This window comes from Neodiprion lecontei, chromosome 1, assembly GCF_021901455.1.
Source record: "Neodiprion lecontei isolate iyNeoLeco1 chromosome 1, iyNeoLeco1.1, whole genome shotgun sequence".
NCBI lineage: Eukaryota > Metazoa > Arthropoda > Insecta > Hymenoptera > Diprionidae > Neodiprion > Neodiprion lecontei.
The window spans coordinates 2,515,040-2,531,197 of NC_060260.1; the positions used below are offsets into that span (position 1 = coordinate 2,515,040).

Consider the following 16,158-nt stretch of genomic DNA (forward strand, 5'->3'; position numbering starts at 1 on the left):
TGGTAATTCGATCATTTACATTCATCTGCCTGCATCGAATACCGATGACGAACGATTTCGAAAAAGTTTTCGCATAGAGCTCGAATCTTCGTTCGGATCAGAGATTTTTTTACCAGGTTATAAAACTCAATTTTTTCGCAAAGCTATTAAAAAATACCGACACGTATATTTTTTCAATTTGTCAAAGTCACCCCCCTGGATGAATCCATTACGTTCGACCAGTCTGGCCTGACGTTGGACACTTTAGTATACGAACGATATTCGTAAGGCCGATAGCGTTAAAATTAGAATGACTGACATCCGGTCAAGATTATTGCAACCGGTTATTTTTCATGCGCAGGGTCGTTCACCCTGTTTTTCACGACTAAACGGAGCCCGGAAATGTAATCGGATTAGTTGTCGATGTCTTGCCTCGATTAAGGACTGATGGATTAACCTTTTCTCCACAGAGTATTGAACGAGCTCACGACGCCCTTGTGCCGGGGAGAATTTTCGTTACTCAAGGAGAGCTAATGGGCGCAAACATAAACAGAAGTCCGAAAGCGTACCTGAATAATCCTGAAACCGAAAGGGCCAAGTAAGTTGAGAGTTTATTGTTTGTCCAACCTAGCGATGGAGTCGCACGCTACTCCATTGTGACCAACGTATATATTCCGAGTATTACCCTCCTTGACTGTAAAACGACTCTCTTGTTTACACCAGCAGAGATTAGCTGAATTTGATGCTACACAGCGAAATAGCTGTTGCAAATGAATCCGGTTGAATCTGTCTCCGTCAACTCAAAGTTACCTCGTTCCTCTATATTTTTCAGGTACGCGTACAACGTCGACAAGACAATGATTCAGCTCCAGTTCATCGCCGCTGATGACAGATCTCTAGGTGTAATTAACTGGTTCCCTGTTCATCCGACCAGCATGAACAACACCAACAAGCTTGTGTCCAGCGACAATGTCGGGTACGCCTCCATTCTGTTTGAGAAAACGATGAACAAGAATTCCATGGTTGGGAAGGTAATCCCATATTTCTCATTGCCAGATTGATATCAATTTCATGTACACTCGTGGCTCTAGAAAATTGCCTCTAATTAGTATAATGAATGATGATAATAATACGATGTACAATATTATAAGTCGAATAGCCACTTTCGTGATATTATATCTCAGAATAATTAATGACGTGGCGTAATGTCGAATTATTTTGAATCAGCATTAACTGGAACTCGTGTTTTAGTAATTTCCTGCCGAATAAGAACAGAGCATTTAAAAAATGATGTACTCATCCCGTCAGGATTGATGATTGTATTCATTTAAAGGGCTGGAAGCACGCAGCGTTTTGAACAAAAACCAATTCAATTCATCCGTTTATAAATAATTACCATGTACTCTGACTTTCTCATTCATTGGCATTCAATAACGAATGTCTAATTCCGGACACTGTAATATGGTTTAGAGTCTTTGTTACCTACCACGATAAGAACGCGACCTCGCGCACGTACACAATTTGTAAAATAATTGTCTGATTGCGTCATAATATCACATGAAAAGGCAGAAAATTGGACTATCGAATCAGGCTTGGTATCCAAATATCAGACACCCCTATTTGCTTGACAGGGTTCCTTTGTGGCTGCTTTTGCCTCAACGAATCTCGGGGACGTGTCGCCAAACACGAGAGGACCAAGATGCGAATTTACAGGGGAAACCTGCTCCGGCGCCGACACGTGCCCCGGTAAGCACGAGATGTGTTTTGCATCAGGACCCGGCAGAGACATGTTTGAAAGTACGAGCATGATAGCAAATAAAATGTACCAAAAGGCACTGGTGAGTGATACGCTTTGCATTTCACAAACACCCATTATTAAACTTTACAGAACGTCCTTCATATACCCGACACACGCAATGATTCGACAATTTTTTTCCCTCAATCACTTATTGTGCACACACGTCACGCCCTGGCGCTACTTAAGGCCGAACGTAAGGCTGCACACCATGGTCGAACTACCTCAACGGCAGTAGTATGCGAAATAAAGTTTTCAGTTCAACAAAGTAGGTACTTAATTGGAATACAGAACATTTCTTTTATTGTCGCATTGATACATTAAGGCTCGAATAATTTATTTACATGTAGATCGTTTTAACCGTTCAAAATTCGCGTCGGTGTTATCGGCCCTCGATAACGTCTAGTAGTACTTGTTGTATCCGTATCCGGAATCGTAGTGAGCTGGCGCCGCGACGTACTTGACAACCGGTGTCGGGGCGGGGTGGACGGCGTGTCCGATTTTCTTTACGACGGCGTTGAATCCGTTGTGGTCATCGGCGGTGTACTCGACAACGCGAACTGTACCGTCGGGCTCGTTCAGGCTGTAGGAACCCTTGACTACGTCTCCGTCTCGGACCTCCTCTTGGCTCTTAACGTCACCGGTGTGGGGGTCGTGGACTCCGTAGTTGTAGGAGTATTTTGGGTAGGCCTTGAATAAAAGGGATGGTCGGTTAGTGGTAGAGGTCAAACAGTACAAACTAGCTCGTTCAGTCTAGTGCAAGATTCAACGTTGTTCCACGGTTTTGTCACGGATCTAAAAGACACTAGTTGGTGTGTTGCTCTTCATCGTCAGTGCTGAAGAGTGACGTTAGTCGGCGTAATGGTATAAGGTTGCGCATTGCGAAAGATTAACGAATGTTCGCAGTCTTCACCGATGAGCAGTGACATAAGGGGATGTTTTAAGTCACACCAACCAACGTCGAATACTTCACTCAGAGAGTGGAACTGACCACTGGGGTCAGGTATCGTCAGGATGAATTTCTGGCGACTCGGGGAATGCTGTGTGAAAAAATGTACTCACGTAGCTGTCGTGGGCACCTTCGTAACCGGCTCCGTAACCAGCACCGTATCCTCCGTATCCTCCGTATCCTCCGTATCCAACCTTGGCGACGGCAACCGGAGCGACGGCGATGGCCGGGGCAACAACGGCTCCGTGAGATACGGCGTTGCCGTATCCACCGTAGCCAGGGTATCCTCCGTAGCCAGCGTAGCCTCCGTAGCCGTGGCCTGCAAGTCCGGAGTACCCGGCACCCTCGTATCCGAGAACACTAGCCTCAGTGGCGACTGCGGCCATGGCGACAACGACGAAGAACTGAAAATCGAGGAGAAGATAGAGAATGAATTGGAGGTTCGAGTGGCCGAGGATCTGGTCCGCAGCTTCTACTAACCCGGAACATGATTGCGCTTGTGTTTACGGAGCAGTTCTGGAGCGGACTGATGACATTCAAGTCCGGGGCGTTGCTTTTATAGCGCAAAAGTCCAGCGTACGCGGATCACGGTAACGACTCCTTCTGTGTATCACCAGTTGTGTAATTCAAGGCCTTGTCGGTGTTTTTTCTTCCCGTAACACTGCGTCAGTTTTTTTCACTGCCGTCTTAAATCGTTTTGTTTCTTTCCGGCAAAACTCCCAGTTGGGCAGCTCATGCCACTTTAACCCTACTACCTCTGCACCGCGTTACCACGATTGTCCGGCGAAGGTGGAGGAGGCACGCCGTTTCCGAAGGACGTTGTAGATACCTTTTGCCTCCACGCCCCCCGGTAAAGAACTGGCGTCACTTCACGAAAGTAATTGAAGAATGCGGGCAAGTTGCGTTTTGCCCAATATCACTGTACTTCGTCTATCTACGCACGTATTTGTTTATACATGTACAATACGCGTGTTTATAACACCATGCTGAATAATTATTACAACTCGAGAGTTTCACACACTCGAGTTCGAGGCTGTGAATAAAATATTATTTATACATCCACTGTATCAAGGATTTACCGCTTCAGTCGGTCTCCGATCATATCCATTATACGGCTGCTTTCCTAACTTTGCTAACGAACCACCTAGTTAAATTCACTAATTAAAAGCCTATTCGGTCATTCATCGAACTATTAATTATTCGTAAGGAGCTTGTATCTCGAAGCTTATTGCACGATGTTATATTATTTTTTAGGGAAAGTCCTCGTTTCCGGACTTTTGATTCACCGTCTTAATATCAAGGCGGCGTGGCGCGTTCAGTTGCGTTGCGTGAATTCTTAATTATATTTACACACTCGCTGCAGTAAGAGTTTCGGACTGTGACTAATTTAAATGTAAAAGATATCTCAAAGTGCAATGTATCCTTCCCTAAGCGAAAAACGTACGATACGACGCTACATGCGTATACGAAGAAGGAAAAACGATTGGAAAATATCAATCAGAACTGTTTCTCCTTCTCAAAAACTGATCAACCAACTTCGAAGGAAACACGCTATGAAAAAGTTTCTCCATTTCTACCGAGATCCACTTTCTATAAGTTTTCGTTGCATCGGTATAATTTGTCTTTTCAACAAAGAAGTCGTTTCTTCAAACTTCATAAAATTTTAATAAGCAGCTTTCGATCGGTTAGCCGATTGAATCAATTTCTGTGTGTACAGGCATAGTATCGGTTTATTGTTACTGTTATTATCGTTATCATTGTTATTATATTAAACAAGCCACCCCGAGGCTTACTTTCGTATCCAACGCGTACGTGGTTTCGATACTTGCAGACTCACCTAATGAGCCAAATCCGATTTGTTCAAAGAGATCAATTATTCTTTCACTGGGCATTTGTATACCTACACCGAGTTCGCGAATTGTGCGACCTTCGCAATTCCCGGGTGCCCGTCGATCGATAACATGTGTCCTGGAATGAGTCTTGATACGCTTCACATTTTCCCGGATCAAAAGTTTTTATCATTGTTTTTAGCCTGTGTACTGGAATAAAGTCGCTTACCGCGTGACTTACGCTCTCTTGAGTTCGCGTTGTTTAAATGTATAAAGGAAATACCAGGTTGAATACAAATTATTTCCCCACTTGCGAGTAACAAAATATCATTACAGCTGCAAATTTTAAATTAAAAACGTTGGAAAAAAATTTATAACGTCATACGTAGTTGAAAATTTATAGTAACATGGTTTGAAAATATTTTTCTCGTCAATCTTCATCGCATAAATTATTCTGCAATCGTGCCAACAAGAATCTTTAGCCTTCTTTAATTTGTACGGAGTAGAATATCACATACATGTAAAAAGAATCATATTGCGGAAGAAAAAAATGCTCCGCTATAATACAGCGGTAATTTGTAATTTAAGTTAAGACATTTAGGGTATATATGCGTGTAGAGATTGCGAAATGTCTCAAGTCTCAAGTACGGGTAAACATGTATCGTTCGCTAGACGTTGAGAGGAGGAAGGACATATGGCATAAAATATCTACATCGATAAAATCTTCTAACTTTTAAAAATACTTGACCTTAATAGCATACCACAAACTGCACCAAATTGGCTGGCACGCAGCCATTACTTTATTCCTAATTTGAAGATTATAAATTTGAATGTGGAATAGCGTAATAGCTGCTTCTCAGATCAAAAGGCGTATAGGCATACCGTGTGCCGGCAATCGCTTCGAAATCAAACGTTACGCCGAACCGGAAGTAACGGCGAGAAATATGAGAATGATAAATCAATTACAGATTACTCGATATATACATATATAGGTATATATATACATATATATATATACTTAATTGTACATAAATGATGTAGGAAAAGAGAATAAAAAAGTCTCGTACCAAATACTTCTGAAATACAGGTCTCGCTTCTCTATCATTATACGTTCAATGTATTTGACAGGTTGATTTCGATTAGGGGATGAGAATTTTATGTCAGGTTGTAAAAGTTGTTCTTATTACAATACTTGAATGTTACGCTCGAAGGAGTTCCCGGTCTTAGAAAGAATTATTTTCTTAAGAGATCCCACGAAATTGGGATCAGTCTTTCGTCTTTAAAAGCGAGAGAGTTTTCTCGTTTCAGCCGGCAGGTCGCAGTTGGCAGAAGGGCGATGTTGGAAAGACAGTTAATCTAACCCCCCGATAATGATATCCTCGCGTTGAACACCAATTCGTTATACACCGTGTCAACCTTCGGCCCGTACTAACTACTTAATACACAATGATTTGTCACTTGTACCCAGGTCGTACACTCCAGCAATGATCGGCAGATAAGACGATTATCTGAATACGTTTTTTTTTTTTATTTTTTTTTCTGTCACCTCATCTTTCTCAAGACGAGCATTTCGCTCCAAGAACGTCAGGAAAGCTCTGAGGAATACAACGTTGTTTTATTTTTCTTGCGGAAAAAAGCTGCTGATTGCGTGGTTTTCGAAGGTTGAGCTTCGAAGTCGTTATTCAAGCGCTAAAAGTAATCGACGAAACGTGACGAAACAAAAAAATCAACCTTGCAAGTTTTTGCTAGGATCGACGATTCGTAAGTTTGACTCGAGCAAATGTTGCAAATTCGACCAGCGGCGCTTACGAAAACTGTAATCGCCAAGTCTGGGACATGAAATTTGCTTTTATTATTCGCGAAGAGGAGACAAGTTTTAAATGAATTTCGTACAAGCAAGGGTGCGTTTTTACCGAGTCTCCTTTGGTGCGAAATCTGACACGGGATCGAAATGATTGATACCTACCTGGATTATGGAGGAGCGAATGAAATACCAAATGCTCTCGTATATTCATGCGAGCTTGCGTGAATAGTTCGGGTCTGCATCGTACAAGTTGAATATCTCAATATTGCGGAAAAATTTGGGTCACGAAGCGTAAGCTCGGATCAAAAGAAGCTGGCTAATATGGGAAGTGATGTTCACCGGTAAATTTATCAAGTCTGCCGTCGTTGTAATTCAGCCAAAATTTTTAACTCTTTCATTTCCCTCCATTATAAATACCAACATCTGGCAATATACAAAGTTTGTAATACTTGCTAAATTACTTTGCCTCCGGCATGAGCAGCGCTCGATTTTTTTTACCATTGAAAATAATGCAAGAGTTTCCCTTTTATCGGAAACAATTTTAACATCAATATACATGACTTGTGATTAGTCGAGCTTTCTCTGCCTGTACCGTGTATTTGACGAGAAAAATTCGGTATAACGTGATAAAAAGCTTCGATTTTTTTGAGATTTCAATTTGGTCTGTACACGGAACAGGATCGATTCCTTTGATGAGAGTGAAATTATCAACCGGAGTAAATTGAGGAGAAAATGAAGGCCATTTTGTGAACAAAGTCAAATATTTTTTTCGCGTGAAACGACGTCGCACTTTTCCGGTTGCCGGTCAGTTAGAAGCCAATTTCACTCTCCACTGAAACCCTTCCAGGATTCACAGTTTTCCGTGTCTGTTCTAGAATACATGTAATACTGACTGGGAGTGATGCCAATTTGAGTTTCAATAGCCAGCATTAACCCAGCGTGAAATTCAGTCATTACCTTCATTTGATTTTGAACAATAATTCGCACGTGTCACCCAACTACGCAGAGTTGTCGCGTGAAATTTAACCTACCGTATAAAACGGATTTCGAGATCTGGTCCAGAATCCGAGCTCACACTAGGTGGTGTTTTTTTTTTATATGTATATTTTTTTTCTTCGTATAAACCGAATAACGAAATTAATTACTTTTCCTCGGTTTACGACGCAATGCAAAGCCACCTGGCCTCTATGTGACATAATGACTCGATATTTCAAAGTCACGTATAGCTTACTGTAAGTACAACTCGTTGCCAGCTGCTGCAGATTATTAGGCGAATGAAAATTGTTTAGTTTATTGTCGTTGCAGCAGAGAAAGCGCGTGTCGTGATCTTTGATACCGAAGCACGCCACCTATGCTGCCTTACGATATACGATCGGACGCAATTCTGTATCAACTTTTTGTTACCTCACCTTGTTTTGTTCGTATATTTGTAACAACATGCCTGGTATTTAAATAATGCTTTTTTGCATAGCGCTCGAAAGACTGAGAAAAAAGAAAAATGGTTTTGCTATGAAAGTTTGATGAATTTTTTGTATCTTACATTTTACTAGTTTGAGGTAGAATAATTTCATCAGTTTTATCTTTTTTTCTTTTTCGTTTCGACGTAACGAAATCAAGTGAATTCCATCGTATGGGCTACTTTCCCAGCTGCGCCGTTTTTTGCGATAAAGAAAAAACGGAGCTCCGATTACTTTAAATAATTTTATTTTATACGGATGCGAATTCTTTTTGATTATACACGAAGAGTTTCGGAATGAAGATTCAGCGATTTCAAGTCTTCTGCTCTGAAAATCAGTTTTCATTTTCATCATTTTATTTCTCCATACAAAACCGGCAATACGAATAAACAATCAAGCCCTAATAGCGTCCGCGGTATCCTTCGTATTCGGAATCGTGGTACTTCGCTGGTTCCCCAACGACGTATTTCACCACTGGATTAGGAGCCGGATGTATGGCGTGTCCAAGCTTCTTTACGACGGCGTTGAATCCGTTGTGATCGTCAGCGGTGTACTCGACGATGCGAACCGTTCCATCGGGCTCGTTTAGCCTGTAGGATCCCTTGACGACGTCGCCGTCTCGGACCTCTTCCTGGCTCTTGACGTCGCCGGTGTGAGGATCGTTTACACCGTAGCTGAAGGCGTATTTGGGATAGGCCTGCAGCGAGATTGCGAAGAGTGTTAAAAGCCGTCGAACAATCACTGCCACGCTCGATTTTTACTCTGCGTTTTTAATGAAACTACTCACGTAATGATCGTGGGAACCGTCGTCTCCGTATTTCGGGTAGAGTTCATCGTTCCCGTAACTCCCGTACCCTGCGGGATAGCCTGTGACCTCGAGGAGGACAGCGGGACCGGACATCGAGACGTGCGAAGTCGCCCTTCCGTCTACTTCCGGGTTTTCGTATCCTGCATACGCCTCGTAGCCGACTGGAGGACTGTTGTATCCGACGAGAATGCCGTCGGATGCGACGAAGACGGAGGCGAGGAGAGCGACGAGCTGAATGAAAAAAAAGGGAAGATTCTTTTGGAATGTAATGTCAAGACATCTGATCGAAATACTTTTGCCGATTTTTTGGGGATGAGATTGATTGAAGCGACCGTAATATGATTGATACGATATCTTAATGCTGCTTAGTCGAGCCCGACGATGAACGTGAAATTTACTGATGAATAATGAGGAAGTTCGTTTTATCCGTAAAGCTGATGAATTAATACCGAGTAATGTTACTCATGTACCTTGAGCATGGTGCTAATTGTACAGGATCACTGCCGTCCGGACAAAACGAACGAAGCAATTTATATACCCAGAGAATATGCAGCCTGTGATCCTGAACTGGTCACAGTAGGCTGATCCCAGAAATCGCGTTGCCTCATTCCGCAATGACATTGAAGGTTGAACTCTCGGTTTTTCACTGGCTAAAAATAAGGCAAAAAAGAAGAAAAAAAAAAAATCACCTGGCTTATGTTGCATTTGACCGGAGAAGGATTACAATGCTCGAGATCGCGTGACGAGACAGTGCCCAGAGTCGAAAGTACTCGACGTACAGAATTAACATTAAAGACGTTTAAACGTGTGTTTTGACCGAGAGATCCAAATCAGGTAGACCGGCTTAATCATTCCCTGACTTACAAGGAAGGTATCCCAGGTCGATCTCTCTGATTTGACTTCTCTTGTAATAAGCTATAGTTCAATAAAAACTAAGCGACACGTATTTTTCAACGTGCCATTAAACATTTTAAGGGGGTGAAACCACCCTTCAAAGTTAGGCACGTCAACGGGCAATTCGGCAGTTTCACCGACAAGAACATAATAATTTTTTAACCATACCGACTGGAAAAGTTTTCTCATAACGAGATATGAAAGATGTAATTTTTTCAATTGAGAAAAAAAAACTGCCAAATCGCCCCTTGACACGCCTTACTTCGGAAGGTGGTTTTACCCTCTTAAGGTGTTTAATGGAAGAAAAATGAAAAATAAAAACATATTACAAAAGAAATGAAATCTGCGAGATCGATCTGGGATACCTTCCTGGTTAGAGTCGTTGAATATGATGAATAGGCGAAATACGAGGATGGCAACTAATCGAGTTGTGAAGGAATCGTCAAGCCAGAAGCATACAAATAACATTCCCGTGTGATTAGCCCAACGGTTCATGCAACCGGCTTCTGCACTGCAGTGTGCAACAGTTGTTATAACACAGAGGTCAAAACGGGATGCATAACGCTACCTGTGTAATTATGAGAGTAAAAATGAAGGGAGCCAAGGTTCTGCATGGAGGAAAATTTTCACCTTCTTGAAAAAAAGCTCCGCGGTCACATTGCGTTAGAAACACGAAACGTTGCACCTTAATTGTCCCAACCACGAGGTCGTTAGAGACCCGCGTTTCTCACTTCCAACAGACTCGCCATGCTGACCCAGACGTTACGCAAACGGTTCAGCGCAAGTCGCAGCGCTCGTTGTATTATCCGCGGGTAAAAGTTCCGGTAGCAATGACACCTGAACGCAGCTCTTCACGTTAGGCTCTATAGTCAGAAAATTGCCCAATGGGCGAGGCGCCGAGTTCTTCGCCTCGTTCGCGACAGAAAATGTGTACACTAGAATTTTTCTCGCGTTCTTCGGAGGCTCTCCATTTCCCAAGTCCGGCTTTCGGTACGAACAAAGTGTCCTTTTGTCCTCCGACACAATGGATCTGACGAAACACAACCCGCGTAAATGTCCAACGGAGTGGTCCAATGGTTTTCGCACACAATTGTCAGCGTTGTTCGGATCTTCGGAAATTCTCAGCGCTTTCGAAACGGAGGACGTTTTAATCTCGGATATTGTTTTATACCCACGCTCAGACAGTCGGACGGTTTTGAAAACCCGAGACACCGTGTTTGGCAAATCGATCTTGACCTCATTCGTCGGCGTTCCGTCAAATTTTTCATCCTTCGCACGCGCCACATTCTCGAATAAAGTCGAATCATGGCTGTATTGGATAAGGCAACATAACTTGATCATACCGACAGGGTCCTTTGAAGCTGGCGTTGCCTCCGGCCTGCAGATGACAAACGTTCTGCAAAATGTTCGGCTAGAAATGAAGACCTTCTACAAAGGCTTGGTGATTACAGGCGTTCTTTGTTTTCCGAAGCCGATCCTTCCGAATCTTGATTCGCAAACAAGATTAGATTAGTCGAGCATTCGATGCGTTCTTTTTGGGATTATCCGAAATGTTTGGACGGAGAAAACGGAAACCACGAGTCCATAGAAATAACAAGGCGCGAAAAGAAAATATACCACGTATAAGATGCCCTTTTTTCTGAGAAAAGGATACGTCGTCCGTCCAGGAGGTATAACATTGGAACTGGAAGCCAGGGAAATCACAAACATTCAATCTTCCGCTAAATCACCGATGAATTCTTCTCCTCTCTTTATGCTAGCAGTGATATTCATTCCCGGGCTTCTTACACAAAACCATTTTTATTGCCTCCATTTAATACCGAGTTATTTTTCTCCCGTCACCCGAGTTTCTATATACAGAAGAAAGCATTTCCAGAGGTGAAGACCTCCTCCAGTCGGACTGATACCTGCGGTTTATTTCGTTATTCTGCGGCATATTCTACGAGCTGATGAAAAGTGTCACTGGATTTCCGACCCCGAGTCTCTCTACCTTCAGTTTCCGAAAAAATAAGGGGTAAAAATTCCCCCATGAATATTAAATCTGCTCGAGGTACGCAAAAATTCTTTTGATAAATCGACACAACTCGCGTGTCGCACCTTGAAATAAACGAACGAATAACGAATATCTTGTGTTTATGTATAACAAAAATATGTGAATTTTTTTTATTACATGAATGCTTGACGCTTTGTACATATGTATACGCATAATATAGTATATTATTATATAAACATAAACGTGCGTGAGGTAAATTATCGTCGTTGCGTGATTGTTGAAAGGTTGGTAGAAAACTTGAGAATAGGATGAAAAATTCAAGCTCACGCAAATACCGCCTCTCTGCTTCCCAGCGGCAAAATTAAGGTTCAGTAGTGCTTTTCGTACGCGTAACGGTTGAACTGATCATGATCGTAAGTCGTAACGTATTTCGGAACTGTTACTGGAACTTGTGCCGGATGGTGAGCAGGTCCGACCTTCTTCACAACCGCGTTGAAACCGTTGTGATCATCGGCTGTGTATTCGACGATGCGAACGCTGCCGTCGGGCTCGTTGACGCTGTAAGATCCGTGGACGACGTCGCCGTCGCGTATCTCATGCTGGGTCTTGACGTCACCTGTGTGAGGATCGTGAACACCGTAGTTGAAGGTGTACTTCGGGTGCGCCTGAAACATGATCCAACGGTACGTAATTAAAAGAGGTATCGCTTCTCAAGTTTCGGAGATTGACAGGAAAAAAACAGTTGTAGAGACAAATGAAAAAATTTCACCCCCTCGAAAATTGCTTAATCAGCGATGTATTATACGGCTGCTTTTACTTTCTGCCTGATCGATTAAGATTGATGAGCAAAAAGTTGTTTTCGACGTTGCAGGGAAACTTTTAACTAATTGGAAACAAGACCTGTAACCTTACTTGCGAAACATGATCGCCCTAATAAGCGACAATCGTAACTCGCTGTGATAAGCTTGGGTTTCGGTAACGCTAGTTCTCTCAGACGTGCGTATTTTATTCGCACGTCTCGAGCCTTCTCAACTTACGTAATAATCGCGTTCCTCTTCGTAATCGTATCCGTGTCCGGCGGCGTGAACAGCAGAATGTAGCGGAGGTGCGGCCGAAACGGAGTGGATTGGCACGGCAACGGTGGGAAGAACCTGGTGTGATGAATAAGGGTTCACGTACCCTTCGTGGCCCGAATATTCCGGGGAATACGAACCGGCGTGTCCTCCGTCATACCCGCTGATTAAAACCGCGTCGCATGTCGCAGCGACTACCCAGAGTAAACTTGTAACCTGTGAAAATAGGTGGTCGAAGAGTGTTTTTATACGGGTGAAACAAAGTTTTTGATACTGTTATTGGTGGTTTTTTTATCGATTGTGGATGGGTGAATAATGCGGAGAGACAAAAGAAAGGAAGAAAGTTTTCAAAGAACCGAGACAATATTCTCTAGCAATTTTTTACGAGTAATATATCGTGTCCGAGTGATGTGATATATTGTACGTGGTAATAAATCAGTCGAGCGATGATTTACCGCGGGAAAATTGAACTTGATACCGCGATAGCAAAAAGTATCCGCGACGTAAGCGATTTATTTAGGGCTCAGGAACATGAAAATATGAACAATAAATCGAATCAACAGAAGTGCAGGTCTTGCGGTTCGGGTGCATTTTAGTTCCTGCAATCCGTCTTCATCCCCGTGACAAGTTGTTCGCAATGCGGAGAGTATACCGTATGGAACGATTTTATAAAGCTCTGGATAAATCCAGATCGTAGCAAAACTCGAGGCAGTTTTTGCATTCGAGAGATGCTTCGCATTTCTACCATCCGTGATGAATTTTGTTGTTTGCGTTTCAAGGAATACAAAGTTCCATAAGAAATAGCGTTGAAGAGCTCTCCTCAAAGAGTAGAGCTGATAACGAATAATTACGGCGTTACGCACTACTGGAATTTCGGTGTGGAATTACAACGAGACGTTTCATTGAATGGATGATGAAACTTCTGTAATCCACACCTACTCGTTTACCGGTAGAATGAAAATGTTCGACGGCGGTGAAATTCCAGTGTCTGGTTAAAATGAAGGGGGAAAATACAAAAATGAAAATAAATACGAAAACGAAAAGCTGGGCTTCGGTATGAAACTTCTCTTGGTTGGCGGACCTGGCTCGATGCGTGATTCGAATGAAATATTTCATTCATATTGCAAAAAATAGGCGGCACGTATAATACAATTCGCTTTGAACGTACGGATTCGTTCGCGTTCAATGAATAAATGAATGAAGAAGCCGAGCGATGAATAATATAACAACAACATAGTAAAAATCACACAGAACAGGTATCACAGTTAATTTGTTTTTCTACTTATTTTACCCCCTTTCCTCGCACTGTGAAAATTTTTTTTCAACTTCCCCGCGGGAACACTGAGCGGCTGCTCGATGGCAGTTTGCGAAAATGTGATGTGAAAATGTTCGGGTACATATTGCAGGTTTTTGACACGACACGCGTGTAATTCTGCGATAATATGAACCGTTGGTACCTTCAGCATGGTGCTCGACGCGAGAATCTCGTATATCGTACGGAGAGAGAGAGTCTTTTCACTGATACCATCATCCCCGGGATCCTGGCTTATATGCATCTCCCTCCAAGTAGAAGCGAGGAAGCGCCCGACCCTCTGCTTCTCTTCACGGTGGGGCTTAGCTCAAGGTCTTTTACCGGCATTCGCGTGTGTCGTAGCAGCGCTTTTTCCTTTTTGTTTTTTTTTTTCGGTTTTTACTTCTTTCACTTTTCGCGCGTGAAATTAATGCTTAGGCTCGATTCAAAAGCCGTAATTTTTTTTTTTTTCTAGAAATTGTTTATAAAAGTAGTGAAACTGACTTGCCTTCCGTGTCAAAGAGAAGAGAAAAAAAAAAATTTGAGAAAGATTCAGTTATTGATATTTGGAAAAAGGAAAGAGGAAGAAAAATCTTATTTTTGGTATTGAAAATTCATCTTTTCAGAGGATTGAATTATTGATCACCGAGCATATTATCCAGCTTAAAAGTATTCATGCAGGTGTCAACGTTCCTCAGGATTTGAGCCCATTAATACTTTTTGAATCTGAGGCGACTCGTTGCACACTTCGCAGAAATCTGTTCAGACATTCTCCGAAACGGAATGATATGTAATTATTGCGGAGCTTATACGCACTGTTTGTAATCAAGCAGCTAGCGGTTGTATTCGGAACGCAATATCACGTGAATAATACGATCATGTGTAAAATCCGATCGCCGAATCGGTGCAACAGAGCACAACTGATCGAATACTTATCGACCGATGTATGATAATCGGTTTAACGATTGTCCAGGTGAATTTACATCTAAACACGCCTCGCTTGTTTCCGAAACAATACGTACATACCTTGGACCTCAGATGGATCGATCGTAACATTGTTAACATTGATTACAGCATTGACTTAGGTAAATCAACTTTTTTACAAGGTGTAAAGAGAGGACGGAAAAAGTATTGCGTCCAGAAAAATCATGGCACATCTTCAAAATTTTCTTTCACAATGTAGAAACGAGGTAATAAAATTCACTGACAAAAAAAATACGCGGGGTGAATGTGATTTGAAAAAACGAAAGTATAAATTTTTTGGGCGTGTTTTTGATCCATCGAGGATGGAAAAGTAAGCCCAAAAAAGCATCTGTTCACTGTGATTTTATATTATCGCTCTAGTATGATTCTCTGGAGTATCATGTGTATGAAAAAGGGAACGAATCGAAACGGAAAATAGCTCCGGGGTTAAACCTGTGTCAACCTCTACGAGTTAATACAGTAAAAAATTGCAATAAACTAAAAACCGTGGAACCCTTTTACGACTGTGGAAATATTATATCCTCACTTTTCGGTATATTTGCCCTACGCGTATACCCATAATACATTGCCATATGCGTGGAGAATATACCGATAGGGGTTTTCGTGTGCTCCGCACCCTTGCAAGCAGAAGTTTTACGTATCGGCAAACAGCTCGTTTTATAAACCAGCATAAAATCAATAACTAAAGTAAAAGTAAACAAAACATATCATGGCGAAACAGATTGAAACGTAATATCCTTGCAGGACTCGCGGCACTTGTCAAAACATGTGAAAACCTAATGAATATTAACAATTTCGATTTACCGTAATGTTTGTTAATATTTAATGACCTCGGTGGTCACGCACGATACGGACGGGATAAAATAGCGTCCGTGGCGAATGAAACCACGGCAATTAAGTCCACGTACAAATCGACAGCTGAAGAACAGACAGACAGACATAAACGTGCTTTTGAAAACCTCGTGCAAACATTAATTCAAATTTTGATCGAGCTGTTCGGTGACAGTCTGAGCACCGTTTTTCCGTGATGCGAGATGCCAATAACAATCGTTCCAAGAGCAAACGAGCACCGGTACCCGTGTGTCTGGTTAGGGACGTGATCTTCGTTCTAACGAGATAGATCGCAGAGGAGTCAGATGCTTCGTGCGATGATAGACGAAGCGTGGAGCGACGTCCCGGTGCGTAACGCGAGAAGACGCGGTGCGAAATAGACGCGAAAGCGTGTCTTGGTTCGTCTAGCATGTAAACATCCACATCCTCCGATAGATCAGTTATGTGTCTTTACGTGGCTCCGCCGACCCT

General features: G+C 42.4%; 4 protein-coding genes across 9 annotated transcripts in view; 1 reads left to right on the forward strand and 3 right to left on the reverse strand.

Moving 5' to 3' along the window:
* Nucleotides 1-16,158, forward strand: part of LOC107224292 (neutral ceramidase) — a 38,047-nt gene that overhangs the window by 7,049 nt on the left and 14,840 nt on the right. For all 6 annotated transcript variants that reach the window (XM_015664293.2, XM_015664289.2, XM_015664294.2 and 3 more), the window contains 3 exons: nt 450-577; nt 812-1,010; nt 1,611-1,817. In XM_015664293.2, the coding sequence (XP_015519779.1) occupies nt 450-577; nt 812-1,010; nt 1,611-1,817 (534 nt within the window). The remainder of the gene's footprint in view (nt 1-449; nt 578-811; nt 1,011-1,610; nt 1,818-16,158) is intronic.
* Nucleotides 2,051-3,249, reverse strand: LOC107224293 (cuticle protein 8). Its single transcript, XM_015664296.2, has 3 exons — nt 3,204-3,249; nt 2,837-3,127; nt 2,051-2,464 (listed from the first exon to the last, which is right to left on the reverse strand). Exons 1-3 carry the CDS (start codon nt 3,210-3,212, stop codon nt 2,177-2,179), a joined length of 588 nt encoding a protein of 195 aa, XP_015519782.1. The 5' UTR covers nt 3,213-3,249; the 3' UTR covers nt 2,051-2,176.
* LOC107224295 (cuticle protein 19) lies at nt 8,125-9,223 on the reverse strand. Its single transcript, XM_015664298.2, has 3 exons — nt 9,092-9,223; nt 8,601-8,852; nt 8,125-8,510 (listed from the first exon to the last, which is right to left on the reverse strand). Exons 1-3 carry the CDS (start codon nt 9,098-9,100, stop codon nt 8,214-8,216), a joined length of 558 nt encoding a protein of 185 aa, XP_015519784.1. The 5' UTR covers nt 9,101-9,223; the 3' UTR covers nt 8,125-8,213.
* LOC107224294 (cuticle protein 19) lies at nt 11,643-14,147 on the reverse strand. The gene is made up of 3 exons (XM_015664297.2): nt 14,039-14,147; nt 12,546-12,797; nt 11,643-12,173 (listed from the first exon to the last, which is right to left on the reverse strand). The coding sequence occupies exons 1-3, from the start codon at nt 14,135-14,137 to the stop codon at nt 11,877-11,879; spliced, it is 648 nt and encodes a 215-aa protein (XP_015519783.2). The 5' UTR covers nt 14,138-14,147; the 3' UTR covers nt 11,643-11,876.